The 15,684-nt window shown below is 43.1% G+C and overlaps 1 protein-coding gene across 3 annotated transcripts in view; it reads left to right on the top strand.

Moving 5' to 3' along the window:
* Positions 1 to 15,684, top strand: part of LOC141109028 (N-acylethanolamine-hydrolyzing acid amidase-like) — a 73,233-nt gene that overhangs the window by 25,089 nt on the left and 32,460 nt on the right. For all 3 annotated transcript variants that reach the window (XM_073600985.1, XM_073600991.1, XM_073600998.1), the window contains exons 7-8: positions 4,653 to 4,715; positions 13,051 to 13,117. In XM_073600985.1, coding sequence (XP_073457086.1) covers positions 4,653 to 4,715; positions 13,051 to 13,117 — 130 coding nt within the window. The remainder of the gene's footprint in view (positions 1 to 4,652; positions 4,716 to 13,050; positions 13,118 to 15,684) is intronic.

The raw sequence follows: 15,684 nt of genomic DNA, 5'->3' as shown, positions 1-15,684 counted from the left end.
ATGGAAGGAAAGAAAGGGAAGGAAAGAAAGAAAGACAGATGGAAGGAAAGAAAGAAAGAAAGAAAGAAAGAAAGAAAGAAAGAAAGAAAGAAAGAAAGAAAGAAAGAAAGAAAGAAAGAAAGAAAGAAAGAAAGATGGACAGGAAAGAAAGATGGACAGGAAAGAAAGATGGACAGGAAAGAAAGAGAAAGAAAAAAAAAGAAAGATGGACAGGAAAGAAAGAGAAAGAAAGACAGATGGACAGGAAAGAAAGACAAAGAAAGACAGATGGAAGGAAAGAAAGAAAGACAGATGGAAGGAAAGAAAGAAAGAGAAAGAAAGAAAGAAAGACAGATGGACAGGAAAGAAAGAAGGAAAGAAAGAAAGAGAGGGGGATGGAGAAAGAAAGAAAGAAAGAAAGAAAGAAAGAAAGAAAGAAAGAAAGAAAGAAAGAAAGATGGACAGGAAAGAAAGAAAGAAAGAAAGATGGACAGGAAAGAAAGATGGACAGGAAAGAAAGAGAAAGAAAGACAGATGGACAGGAAAGAGAAAGAAAGACAGATGGAAGGAAAGAAAGAGAAAAAAAGAAAGAAAGAAAGAAAGAAAGAAAGAAAGAAAGAAAGAAAGAAAGATGGACAGGAAAGAAAGAGAAAGAAAAAAAAAGAAAGATGGACAGGAAAGAAAGAAAAAGAAAGACAGATGGAAGGAAAGAAAGAGAAAGAAAGAAAGAAAGACAGATGGAAGGAAAGAAAGAAGGAAAGAAAGAAAGAAAGAAAGAGAGAAGAAGAAAGAAAGAAAGAAAGAAAGAAAGAAAGAAAGAAAGAAAGAAAGAAAGAAAGAAAGAAAGAAAGAAAGAAAGAAGAAAGAAAGAAAGAAAGAAAGAAAGAAAGAAAGAAAGAAAGAAAGAAAGAAAGAAAGAAAGAAAGAAAGAAAGAAAGAAAGAAAGAAGAGAGAGAGGGGGATGGAGGAAGAAGGAAGGAAAGAGAAAAAGAAAGAATGACAAAAAGAATGGAAATAAAGGAAGAAAGAAAGAAAGAGAGGGGGATGGAGAAAGAAAGAAGGAAAGAAAGAGAGGGGGATGGGGAAAGAATGAAGGAAAGAGAAAGAAAGAGACAAAAAGAATGGAAAGTAAGAGAGGGGGTGGAGGAAGAAGGGAAGGAAGAGCATCCCCTACATCAGTGTACTCACTGGGAGGCAGGAGGGACCGGATGGATGGATGGATGGATCAGACTCCCCTTGTCCTTTTCTCTTTGCTGGGCTTCAGTTTGAATCTTCCCGCCCACACATCCCCTTCTCTGAGGCAGAACAGAGAACACTGCCGAGGAGAGTGGGCGGGGCAGACACAGGAGGAGAGGGCGGGAGGAGGAGGAGCAGAAGCTCTCTCTCCTCTTCTGTCTGGCTGTGCGGGCAGCAGGGGGAGGGGGGAGATCTGTCAGAGCAGGCTGTACACTGAGCGGCTCTCCCTCCCTCCCTGTGATCCGGAGATGTATGTGAGCTCCGATCACACGTCTCACTCGCAGCCTGTTATCTCTCCCTGTAGCAGGGCGAGGGGACTCGGGACGGAGATCTCTGCTGCTGAATGAGGCGGCTCTCTTATTAGGTAAACGAGCCAGCTGTGCGAGGCCCCTATGACTGCGAGGCCTGAGGCCACCGCCTATTTCGCCTAATTAGAGAGCCGCCTCTGTTTTACAGCTTATATGCAAGTTATTGCCATAAAAAGGATATGGGGACCCGGGTACTGCCCTAGGGGACATGTATCAATGCAAAAAAAGTTTTTAAAACAATCGTTTTCCAAGGAACAGTGATTTTAATAATGTTTAAAGTGAAAGAATAAAAATGAAATATTCCTTTAAATATCGTTCCTGGGGGTCCCCTTAGTCTTCCTGTAAAGTGGCGCATCTGTGCGATATGTAGACCAGTGCCACAGCAATAATGACATTTCGAAAGGAAACATTTTCATCCAAACTTGCTCATATCTGTAATGTTTTGCCGACTCCCGGGAATATATATGAAAAATCAAGAAAAAAAACTGTGTAGGGTCCCCCCCCCCCCCCAGTCCATACCAGGCCCTTCAGATTTGGTATAGATTTTAAGGGAACTCCATGGCAAAAATAAAAATAATATTGACGTGGGGGTCCCCCCAAAATCCATACCAGCGCCCTATCCGAGCATGCAGCCTGGAGGTCAGGCTAGGACGGGACAAACAAGCGCCTTCCTGAACCATACCAGGCCACATGCCCTCAACATGGGGGAGTGGGAGCACCTTGTCCCCATGTTGATGGGGACAAGTGCCTCTTCCCAACAAACTTGGCCATTGTTTGTCGGGGTCTGCAGGCAGGGGGCTTAATGGAATCTGGAAGCCCCCTTTAACAAGGGGGCCCCCAGATCCCGCCCCCCCATGTGAATGGGTACCGGGTACATTGTACCCCTACCCATTTACCAAAAAAAGTGTTAAAAAGTAAAAACCACAACAAACAAGTGTCCCGTGATGTAGATCCATCGTCAATCACGCTGCCTGACAGACCTGAAAAATAGAAAACAAAAAGCTCTGCCTCGATGGGAGGCCTCCTGTCGACTGCTGTCTTTTTACTTTGACAGCTCTTATATAGGCAAGGGCGGGGCCACCCACTGACGTAACCGGATGACATCACATGACATCAGAAGGGGCAGGGTCACTCGGTTACATCACCGAGTGGCCCCGCCTTTACCTATATAACAGCTGTCAAAGCGAAAAGACAGCAGTCGCCAGGAGGACTCCCATTGAGGCAGAGCTTTTTTTTTTATATATTTTTCAGGTCCGTCGGGCGGCGTGATTGAAGATGGATGGACATTGCGTGACACTTGCTTTGTGGGGGGGGGCACAGCTTCCTTCAGCAAAACTCTTACCGCAGACTAATTCTCCTCAGTCTAAAGCCATGTAAGAACGATACGAAAATCAGAAGGGAAAATTTGTAAGACAAGCTGTCTGCGGATTTTCAGATCGTTAGTACGGTGCTTTCGACAGCCGATTTGACTTTTTCGTCAGACAAAAAGCTGGATGTGCAGTCTATAAAATTTTTGTTGGATGTGAACTCAACTTCTGATTTTCAGATGGTTAGTACAGAAATCGTCACACAAAAGTAGAAACTCGCATGCTTGGAATCAAGGAATGACTGGGAAGAGTTCAATCTTGTAAATTGCCGTTCGTAATGTAGAATTAACATTCATGACGCTACCATTGATGAAATCTCAAAATGCAGCGCACATGCTCATCATCTTTAATGGGATAATAATGAAGCTGCTTTGCTGGTGATACTGATGTAGCTATGCCAAACGTATTTTAAAAGGCATTTTTTTTGTACGATCTGAAAATCACAAATCAACGCTCATCAAACTTCTACTAACACGAAATTAGCAGAAGGGGCCTAAAGGGTGGCGCTTGAGAAAATAACTTTTATATACTCTTGTAGTACGTCACTACCTTTGTGTTTGTCAAAATTTGCGGATAGTTAGCATGCAAGACAAAATCCTACACACGCGTTTTTGACAAAAATCAGACGCTCGGTCGTACAACAATCAAACCGTGTGTACGAGGCCTTAGGGTTTTACCTCATATTATATGTTTTGGTAAATCTGAAGACGAAAATAAGCAGAAAATCTAATAGTGTGTATGGGGCTTTAAGGTTTGACCTCATATTATATGGTTTTGGCAAATTTGAAGGAAAAAATCTACAGAAAATTGTATAGTGTGTATCCAGCTTTAAGCTGCAAAGACAGCGGATAGGGGTGTTCAAATGCTGAAGCTGTGATCCTTTGCTTCATTGTTGCATTTGGAGGACAGTACCACCAACAAACACCTCTCATTCAAGTGAATAGGGCCATGCCAAGGCTGCTCTGCAATTGCAGTGAAATGGTTTGGCATTTGCGGGGTTAAAACAGGCACCGCCTGTCAAATGTCTATGAAAAGCGACCCAAACACAGATCACATTTTAGAAATGCGGCAATCTTGCCACACATTTAAATGTAGTCTAAAGCCAGCCATAGACAGTGTTGATGGGGGAATCCCTTCTGTGTTGTCAATATGTTCTCCTGGTGGGGGGGGGCATGGGGAGTACCGGCCAGGAGAACACACAATGATTATTGCTAGCGGCTATAGCCACTGGAAATAATTACATGAAAAACCCGACTTGCTGGTTGAACCCAAGTTGATCGGTTGATCAACTTGGGTGCAATCAGCTATCTCATACATGGTTCGAATCTCGGTCGGTTCGAGATTTAAACTGTCTATGGCTGACTTTACTGATGGTGAGATCTTCCCAGCCACCTCATAACATACACTGGTTCCAGCTACCTACTCACATATTTTAGAGTACATTGCAGTCCTCACAGGTAGTTTTCCTGTGTCCCAGATCAGAGCCCCATCTCTGCCCTCAATCTTCCTTTTTATCTCACCTGTAGCAGTTATTCCATTGGCTGGAACACACATGATACAAAGGTGCTTGTTATAGGTTCTTTGTTTATAAGCTTTGCATGCAATGTACAATAGTAATCCCTAAATTGTATAGTTATACACTATGTAACATATACTGTATATCATGTGAAACAGAGGATTGTTTTTAATCATTCCTCGACAACTAGCTTTAATTCTATATATTTTTTCATTGGCTAACATAATGTTTGTCTTTTATATGCAGATGGTTCCTTGTACAAACCAATTATGACAGAGAGACCCTACACCCGCCACATGACAACAGAATGTATGTAATTGCACATTCTACCTTGATTAGAGAAAATAGCATACATACCAATTTCTATTCTATTGAAACTTAAATTGGAAGTAAACCCTCCTATCATTTTCAGCCAAGGAAGCTGCCATCTTGGCCTCTGTTTATTCTTCAACTGCCATGTGATCAGTTATGACACCAACCATTGGATGTTTTGACAGTTCGGTTGAGAGCACAACAAATGTGACCGTTACATTCCCAGCAAGTGCCGGAAATGTAATGCAGTGTACACACGGGCGGACTTTCCGACCGTCCGTCCGACTGGTCCGACGGACCGAATCCGGCAGACAATCCGACCGTGTGTGGTCTGCATCGGACTTCCGACGGACCGTTTCGGTCGGAAATCCGGCGGACTTTAGATTTGAAGCCTGCTTCAAATCTTTCCGTCGTAACTATGCCGGACTCAGTTCCTAACAGAAAGCCCGTTTGTCTGTATACTGGTCCGACGGACCAGATACAAAGCAAAGGGCAGGGTACTGCATCTCGCGCTCGCTGCAATAGGAAAAACACCTTTTCCTATTGCGGTGAGCGTGAAGCGACGATGTACCTTGGGTGTGGTATGGATTTTAAGGGGAACCCCCCACGCCGAATAAACGGTGTGGGGTCCCCCCAAAATCCATACCAGACCCGTAGGAAAGGGGGTGGGGACGAGCGAGCGCCCCCCTCCTGAACCATATCAGGCCGCATGCCCTCAACATGGGGGGGGTGGGTGCTTTGGGGGAGGGGGGCGCCCTGTGGGCCTCCCCACCCCACAGCACCTTGTCCCCATGTTATTGAGGACAAGGGCCTCTTCCCGACAACCCTGGCCGTTGGTTGTCGGGGTCTGCGGGCGGGGGCTTATCAGAATCTGGGAGCCCCCTTTACATCGTACCCCTACCCATTAACCTAGGGAAAAAGTGTCAATAAAAAAAACACACTAGACAGGTTTTTAAAGTAATTTATTAGACAGCTCCGGGGGTCTTCTTCCGACTTCGGGGGTCTTCTTCCGACTTCGCCGCTCTCTCCGCCCTCTTCTCCCAGTGTCCGGTTCTTCTCCCACAGACGACGCAGAAGTCCGGGCTACCGCTAGCAAAAGAGCGGCAGAAGATAGCGGACACCGGGAAAAGAGGCCGGAGAGCGGGAGAAGAACCGGACACCGGGAGAAGAGGGGCTCCCGGATTCCGATAAGCTCCCCGCCCGCAGACCCCGACAACCAACGGCCAGGGTTGTCAGGAAGAGGCCCTTGTCCTCATCAACATGGGGACAAGGTGCTTTGGGGTGGGGGGGCTCGCTCGTCCCCACCCCCTTTTCTGACCGTCCGGGCTGCGTGCTCGGATAGGATTGTGCATGCTCTAGTATGGATTTTGGGGGGACCCCACGCCATTTTTTCGGCATAGGGGGTTCCCCTTAAAATCCATACCAGACCTAAGGGCCTGGTATGCCCCGCGACGGGGCTCGCAAGGTGTCAATCTCGCCAATAAAAGCGGCGAGATTGACTTCGTTTTCTAGTCCCGTCGTACCCGAGTCACGTTCAAAATGAATGGACTTGTTCGTGTGTGGGCAAGTCCGTTCATTTGGAAGGTCCGTCGTAACTCCGTCGGGAAGACCGGCGGACATAGTCTGCTGGAAAGTCCGGTCATGTGTAGGCAAGTCCGTTCATAAAAAAAGTCAGTCGGAAGTCTGTCAAAAGTCCGTCGGAAAGTCCGTCGGACCAGTCCGGTTGAAAAGTCCGACCGTGTGTACGTTGCATAATGAGTCTGTGCAACCTCCTTCTGATTGTTTATACTGTGCATACACACACCATTTTGGAGCATGTGTGCAGACTGGCTCACTCTCTCCTGTTACCTGATCATTTGGGACGTAATTGGGCTGACAGCTGCCTCCAGTGATATGTCACAGACAGCATTAACCCTTCCTGCTCTGGCAGTGTCCCATGAAAACCCCTCTCAATCCCTCACTTCTATGCCATCCACATTGGTGGATGGTAAATGCAGAGGTGGGGGGTGGGCAGCCCAGTGGTCGTTAAAAGTTACAATCAGCTAACCACTCAGGGTGAGGGGTTTGTAGCACACCCCCTAGGGCACCTGACATCAAAAGTCTGGGCCACTCTTCCCTGCCTTGGTCACTAAACTCCTCAGAAGCCTCTTTAACCCATTCAGACCTCCCCCCCCCTCCTTCTTATCAAGATGAGTTTTCTGCTACTATGTCTGAGTTTATTAGGACAATTTCAGTCATGTTGGCTGTCTTAGAATGCAGGGGCTGCAAAAGGTCCAGAGTCCATCTCTGATTATCCTTTAGCAACACATTACACTGAGGAGGATGAGCATTGTACCTTGTCCGTTTTTGATGGCCTGGTACATAAGGAGTCACAGTATACTGACATATACCATAAAATTAAGGATTCTATTTCAGTACTTATTGAGACAGTGGGGGTTATTTACTAAAGGCAATCCACAAAGTGCACTTGAAATTGCACTGAAAGTGCACTTGGAAGTGAAGTCGCTGTAGATCCGAGGGGGACATGCGAGGAAAATAAAAAACTATTTTAGCTTGCATATGATTGGATAATAAAATCAGCAGAGCTTCCCCTCAGTTCAGATCTACCCCTCAGATTTACAGCGACTGCACTTCCAAGTGCACTTTCAGTGCAATTTCAAGTGCACTTTGCACTTGTAGTTTGCACTTGTAGTGCAAAGTGGATTTGCCTTTCGTAAATAACCCCCAGTGTCTTGACCTGGAACACCTTGTGTCAGCCATACCAAAGGTCACCAGCCTGGGTTCTCTGAAAAGTCCTAGAACTGCTAAAACCTTTGTCCACTTGCCTTTGCAGCCCATTTTGTATGGTGACTGGCTATCTTATATTGTAACAAAAATGTAACTGCCCTGTGGGGAACATTCCAGTGTTCTCCATTCGAACGTATTCACTATCCATAAAGCAAAAGGTGGAATCTGCCCACAGTGGATCTGAAGGTTCTCAACACGTTACATTAGGTACAAAGATTTCCGTGCAAAAGAGAGTTTATTTATCTTAACAAACTTTTGGGGGAAAGAGGGTTAGGGCCAAGACACCCTTAAGTAGTTTCAATTTCACTTGGCAGACTCCGAGACTTCAATAGGAGGACAGCCATGCAGAGAAAGGCATCCAGTAAGATGCCACATCTGCATGTGCAGGAATGCTCTCTCCTATGGCAACAGTCTTTAACAGTTCCTAACACAAACTTAACAGTTCCTTTCACTTTCACTACAATCTCTCCTTGTAGTTCTTCAGCCCACTGAGCTCCTGGTCTTTCACAAGACCCGCTGTTTCACAGCCACTGAATCCCTTTAGCTCCTCTTATCTTCACGGTAGTATCTTCCTCAAGAATCACCCCTGCTTCTTTGCTGGGTCCCTAGCTTGGCACTCAACATACCTCTCAAGTTTCACCCCACTGGCCTGCTCGGTCCCTGGCTTGATACACAAGGCTGCTCTGCAAGCGTCACCTCCGCTGGCTGGGTCCCTGGCTTGATACCCACTGAAGTTTCCTGATTCTTCACCGTCCCCAGATGGTGAGAATGCTGCTCTGGTACTTGCTTCAGATACTCACTGTGGTCCCTGGTAATTAGGGGGATAGTCTCTTACTGGCGACAGCTTCCCCTCTACCTCTGACCACGACAGGTTCTCCCGCCGGCAGCTAGCGGAATAGAAAAGTGCAACAAGGCAAAACTTAGGGAGAAATCAACAGATCTCTAACAATCAACCAGGACAACTACTCCTGGTAAGTAAATTTGTGAGGAGTAACCCTGCCTAAACTCCAGGGTGCTACACTAATTATCAAACTGATGCAGGTCCTTCCTCCACCTCTAAAACCCCTTTCTCGTCTAGTCCGCAGGATTGAGATGGAGGGCAGTCCAGTGATTTTTATTTCACCCAAACGACCTTGGAGGACGTGGTATCTGGACCTCATTAGGCTCCTGACAGACTCCCCGCGGGCCCTCCTGAATAGTTCAGAGTTTCTGTCCCAAGGATTGTTTCTTCTAATTTGGCTGGCTTAAGGCCTCATTCACACCATATGTGCATAAAAACTGATGTCAAAAACGTGTAGATTCGAGTGTTTACTGCCACTTCACCATGTTGCACCTCCCCCCAGGAAGAGCACGTATATTTTGAAAGAAGCGCTTTAACAAAACAAAGTGCTAAACTTAAGAAGGTCAAAGCAGCAAACATTCAGTCACCCATAGGTAAAAATTGCCTGCTATACATTTGAAATGCACATTCTGCCAAACCAAAAGCCTCTAGCCTTTCACAATAGGAATTTCCGATCTTTATGTCTGGATGAGGAAAAATCCTTCCTCTTGCAGTGATAAAGCATATTTTAAATACAAGAAAATAGTGGCAAGTTACTTGCCCCACCACTTACAGTAGGTCACATTTAAACTATAGTGCAAATTAAAATCTGAATAATGACTGATCTTAAAAGTTCCTCTTTGTCTTCTTAGATAAACTTGTGGGCAAAGCCTCTGGTCCAAAAAGGCTTGCATATCACCAATTTTGCCTCCCAGTCTTTGTATCAATGTCAAGGATTTCAATTTTTCACCCTAGTTAACACCCCATCTTCCCTTCTCTGTTTGGATGGCAAATTGTTTTTGAAAATGTTTACTACCTCTGTAGACCATACACAGATAGATATATACCACACAGATAAACCTGAGAGACTAGGGAATATACTGTACCTACAGGCCAATAAACTGGAATAACTTTGCTCAGTAGAGGTCTTTCACCTTCTGTATCTTTTATCGGATGCAGACATAGCTTCAGTGAGAAGTAATTAAACTTTCTTCAGATTTTCACCATCTCAAATGTCTCCCCCTATTTGCATTTTAACATGAAAGCTGATGAAGTCTAGCAAAAGGTTGCTGCCCATAAGAACTTCCAGTGCACTCCCTTAAACTGCCTTTTTATATATTTTCCTCATATCTACTGTAATGGTTTGAGCGTTTTCGCTCAATGATAGCGCTTCTCAGTGAGTTCTGTCTACTCCAGAACTGATGTTTAGGGTCTTGTTGGCTCAATTTTATTAATAAAACAGAAAAAGTTCATACAGCAGATAATTTTCCCACGCAGGGGTCTCCACCCTCAACACGAACATAAATGACTCAAGCCCTCTCTATCAACGCCACTGCTTAAGCCTGTTGCTTTGATCCTCCAGACTATCGCACCCATCTCAGTGATCCAGTACACTCAGTACCTTGGCTCTCTTCCTGCTCCTTGCTGCTATGTCACTGTCTGCTTCTGTACTGTGCAGACAAACGCTCTGGCTTCCTTCTGAAGCCTCTCCGACTCCTGGAAAAGGATTGGGGTCCTCCTAACACCTATGCAGAGACCTCTTGTCTCTCCAGTGAACCCCTGAACTGTTGTCAGGCCTTGATTATAAAGGTTGTGAACAGCTGCACATTCAGACTGCGACTCGGAGTTTCAGTTCCTGATTCAGAAATTACAAAACCAGGAGAAAGGTTTCTCTGATCAAATATGACAATCTGGAGCCTCACACTCTGCATATGTGCAAACCCTGTATCACTTTCTCCTACATTTTCACAGTGGCAAGGCCTCACACTGCCATGCTACACGAAGCTCAACAGTGGATAAATGTCTCTTCTGTGCTTATAGCTCTATGATTGAACCCTTTAGAGAGTGAAACATGTCAGGAATTGATGCTGGATGATAGGAGATTTCAAGTTTCCAAAAAACACTGCTGAAGAAGACCTTGTTGTGCAGGTTTGTTGTTCCTCGTGACATCTAGAATAATAGGGGGGAGTTTGGGACTTTAAATGAAGTATACGGTATGTGCCTCCATCCCTGGTTCAGGTATAAGAAAAAGGAAGGTGGGACTTTAAATGAGGCTATTGATTTGTAAGGGTGAGATAATTAGAAATTATATTTAATTGGCATTTTGAGTCTGACAATACATAACAATGATGCACAATACACATAGTAGAAAATATTTAATATGTACACACACACATACATGGTGTTTACCTCATGAATACATTACATATACATATCCAAGGGAGAGCATATAAAATTGACAAGAGATTTAATATGGATAATTATTGCAAATTCATATGTGTACACGTCATCTAAATGGCACTATGCAGTGTAATCAATGGTAAGAAACACAGTATAATCATTTGGTTGTAGATATTGAGTCTAAGTAGGTTCCTATCAGTAGGCATGAGAATGCATCCTATAAGGCCGACGCGTTTTGTGGATAATACCACTCTTCAGGGGCAGATGCATGCAACTCTATAAAAGACAACAAAACATGAGTAGACCAGTATGATCAAACATTATACCCCTCAACGGGGAGGATGTGTACAAGAGAAATGGGAGAGAGTTACTCATCCCTCTAAGTACTTACATCATGATAAGTCTGGAAAATGGGGGACAAGGAATCAGAGGCTGTCCCAACTGTCTGTACCGGGAGCTGTGGAAGGAGCCCGCAGGAGAGGGACCGGGTGCACAAAACATCATCCCCAAGGAAAACGGAAGGCAGAAATCCAGATATTGGTATGAGTGGGCTTTATGTCTAAAAATATATACATATATAGGGTGTACTATAAATACTCTATATTGTGAGAAGTAGCTAGAGCCCAATGCCAAAGTGCAGGTGGACAAGTGAATGTGAAAAGAAAAAGTGTGTGAAGAGAGAAAAAAGATCAGCGATGAAAAAGAAAAAAGGTGGAAAAAAAAGGGAAAAAAGAAAGAAAGAAGGAAAAAGAAAAAGAAAAAAGGAAAAAGAAAAGGAACAGAAAGAAAAAGAAAGAAAGGAAAGAAAAAAAAAAAAAAAGAAGAAGAAGAAGACCATGAGACAGGTATAGATGACAAAAACAAAAGTGAGCATATGTGAGCATAAACAGGAAAAGAAAAAACATGTAATTACCTGTTTAGGATATAAAAAAGTAAGTGCCATATAGTGTGCAGTGTGCACAGGGAGGTGTTGCCATGAGGACTGGCTAGCACAGACTGAGGATGTTAAATACACTAAGCACACACCCACGGGCTCCTCCCAACATCACACAGGTGCATCAAGAGAAGAAGAGAGGCGTCTATGCCTGAGCAGCAGCCGCTGCCCATGGAGGCTGGAGACGCCCTCCTCCATATGGTGACACCAGATGGAAAAATTCTGACACACCAGCATCAGGAAGCCCTATGGGGACATCGCGCGCATGGCACGGAAGTGTGATGCCGATTTGCGGTAGAGGCAGGACCCCCACATCCCCCGCATCACCCTATGCACAAACGGGGGGAGGGGAAGGCGCCAGCACCCCAAATCGCAGTTCCCGCACAAAGGACAAAAACAGGAACAGCACAACAAATCCCATTCCCACAATAAACCAGACCCACACAATTGGTACAATGCAAGGGGTAACATAGAAATTCATGTCAATGGTGCCATCATGGCCTGGGTGTATGGACCCCGTATTTTGGTACATTAACACCCAGGACATAGGTGACCCCGCACATTGGCGGCAGGGGGACACTGCTAATCCAATGATCAAAAAAGCCTCCATCCCTGTTGCATATAGAATAATAGGGGGGAGTTTGGGACTTTAAATGAAGCATACAGTATGTGCCTCCATCCCTGTTTCAGGTATAAGAAAAAGGAAGGAGGGACTTTAAATGAGGCTATTGATCTGTGGGGGTGAAATAATTAGAAAGTATAGACAATACATAACAATTATGCACATAGTAGAGGTTTAATATGTATACACACACACATACATGGTGTTGACCTCATGAATACATTACATATACATATCCAAGGGACAACATATAAAATTGACAAGAGATTTAATATGGATAAAATGAATTATTGCAGATTCATATATGTACACGTCATCTAGAAGGCACTATGCAGTGTAATCAATGGTAAGAAACACAGTATAATCATTTGCATAGGTGTGCGCAGCCTCTTGCATTAGGGTGTGCACCCCAAAGCTCAAATACATATGCATGTGTATATGTACTGATGGTGTCAGTAGGGCAGTGGACAGTGTAATTTTGTTTATTTTCTTTGACAAAAAATAATTTTCTTTGGTAACTTTTTTTGGGGGATGAAATATCAGTGGTTTAAACAAGGGGGAATATGCACCACACAAGGCGATTAGGGTGTGCCCAGGCACACCTGGCACACCCTGTGGGCACGCCTATGATCATTTGGTTGTAGATATTGAGTCTAATTTTCCTCCTGTCATCTAATACACAATTGTTTGTATAGCAGTTATACAGTATTATTTTTTTTTTAAAGTGGGGCTACCTTCTAACACAGTGACTAAACTTTTTTCATCACAGGTACTATGCTACCCAGGCATTGAATTCAACAGGGCAAGAAAATATTAACAAAGATTCTTTATACAAGGTTAGTTTGATATTTACGTCATAGCATACCTATGGAATTTTTAAGAAGACTGCTATTCATGCAGTCTATACCGTTCTGTAAGTTTTCAGGTGTTTAGATTAGTTTGTTCTGTGGAGAGGTAGGCAGCTCAAGTAGTGTTCCACGTTATTAAAAGACTAACAATTGCCAGCTTCTTTGTATTCATTGTGATATTTTAAAGGGTAGGTTCACCTTTTTAAAAAAATGAAGAGGTGAATAGACTTGGAAAATCCACATCCCTCTAAACTTATCTAGTCACATGCTACTCTCCCACCACTTCCAACGCTCAATATAATGGGCCGCACACTTAGAATCTTCACCACACAGCCCTGACAGCTGTTTAGCATCATAATGCGGGCAGTGTTGAATAGTGAATAAAAGCAAATAATAGTGTGCTAGATTCCAAATGTAAGCTTCATAATAAACTCCAGTGAATAAGTGATAAATAGTGATCTTAAAAGACATATCAAAGGAAGTCCACATGCACAATATATAAATATATGAATCTCTTGAATGCTGAAGAAACGTCAATAAAATCAATCCGTGCTCCGTGACAGTCTCTGCAGGGAATATGTGCTGACAGATAATCACCACCCCCTCAATGTGCAATGCTTGCTCACTTCAAATGAAGACCCCCTTGGGTCTAGTGGCACTTTCAATATTAATCCACACAAGGATCAGCTCGATCATACAAGGGTTTCAGCTAATGGCTCCAGGATTACCAGGACTTTTCCACAAATAATTAATTTCTCCAGGTTCAATTTCTCAAAGCAAATAAAACAACATCATCACACAAAATTGTTTAAAATTACTTTCTTTTCATTAATAACAATATGCACTCCCATTTGCGCAGTATTAAAAACTGATTGAATGATCAGTTTAGCATTGGGACAGTTCTCCTCCTCACTACACATCCAGGATAACGAGACACCAGAACTGTTGTCTCCGGCTCCTCCCGATGTGTTGCGTCACAGGTCATGTGACTTTCTCAAGGGAAATGAAGCCATGTGACGAATGTTATGGTATAAGAGCTACAATTTGAGTATCATTTACCACAATGACCTATGAGTCATTGGATCTTCTTGCCATCAATCACAACTATAATACTCTTTATTGTGTGGAATGTATACATAGTATTACATAATCCATATAACGATAATGCACTTAAAAATGATATATGCGTTTTAAAATATTATATTAAAACTATTATTATCCTTTTTGAAAATATCATGACCCCTTTTTTTTTAATTAAAACTCACTTGTATCTAAAAGACTTATTTGGCTCCATCTAGTGTCATATATTGAAAACAACTATCAAAAATCAGAAATAAAGCAATTCAGATCAAAATCAGTATTTTAACCCCAGTGGCGAGAAAGTATTGAGTTTAAAAATCCATCTTGATTTGCTTTTGCTTAGCTCTCTAACTTTATTACTTCCCCTCCAGTGGGGTTTGTATTTATCAATTGCCCAAAAGTTGAGACCTGTAGGGTTTTTATTATGACACTGTGGAAAATGTCTGGAGATACTGTGTTTCGGAAAACCATTCCTAATATTCTGTATGTGTTCTTGTATTCTCTTCCACATTAGTCGTTTAGTTCTTCCTACATATTGCAATGAACAGGGACATTGCAATATGTACATTACATATGTCTTTTATTAGGTATTCTTTATTTGTGGGACTAGAAAGGAATTTATTACATTTTTAACCATTTAAATTGGTGTTTCTACAAGCATTACATCTTTTACAGGGAAAGAAACCTTTTCCCTGAAAGAACGTAAATTCATGTGATTTTATTGGTGGATCTGGAACATTTTTTGCTATTAAATCTCTTATGCTGCTTACACACGGTCGGAATTTCCATCGAAAAAAGTATGATGGGAGCTTTTGGTCGGATATTCCGGCCGTGTGTATGCTCCATCCAACTATTTCTGTCTGAATTTCTGCCAGCAAAAGATTGAGAGCTGGTTCTCTATTTTTTCGGCGGAAAAAGTCGTCTGTATGCAATTCCGACGCGCAAAAAAACACGCATGCTCGGAAACAATTCAACGCATGCTCGGAAGCATTGAACTTCATTATCTTGGCTCATCGTAGTGTTGCACGTCCCGGCGTTCTTGACGGCTGAAAGTTCAGAGAACTTTCGCGTGACCCTGTGTATGCAAGCCAAGCTTGAGCGGAATTCCGTCTGAAAAACCATCCAAGATTTTTCAGACGGAAATTCTGCTCGTGTGTACGGGGCATTAGTGTGGGTGCCCTTCTATACACAAATTTAGTTTTTTCTGGTAAAATAGTCCGTAACTGTCTACCCGAGGAGTGACCAATATTTTTAAAACATTTGTTCTATTTGTCCGTGTTGACTATTAGAATTTAAAATCATAGGTAATTCTTAATACTGTATCTCCTTTCTTTCTTTATCCTTAATTAAAACATCCCTTGGTAATCTGAATACTTCTTCAATCTTTTCCTTTATGAATTCTTCATTATAGCCTTTATGGATACACTTCTTGCCTATCTTCTGTGCTTGTTCTAAAAAATCACTCCGACTACTAC

This window comes from Aquarana catesbeiana, linkage group LG01, assembly GCF_042186555.1.
Source record: "Aquarana catesbeiana isolate 2022-GZ linkage group LG01, ASM4218655v1, whole genome shotgun sequence".
Lineage (NCBI taxonomy): Eukaryota > Metazoa > Chordata > Amphibia > Anura > Ranidae > Aquarana > Aquarana catesbeiana.
The sequence above is the reverse complement of the archived record's forward strand: the minus strand, read 5'-3'. Positions and strand labels throughout refer to the sequence as shown.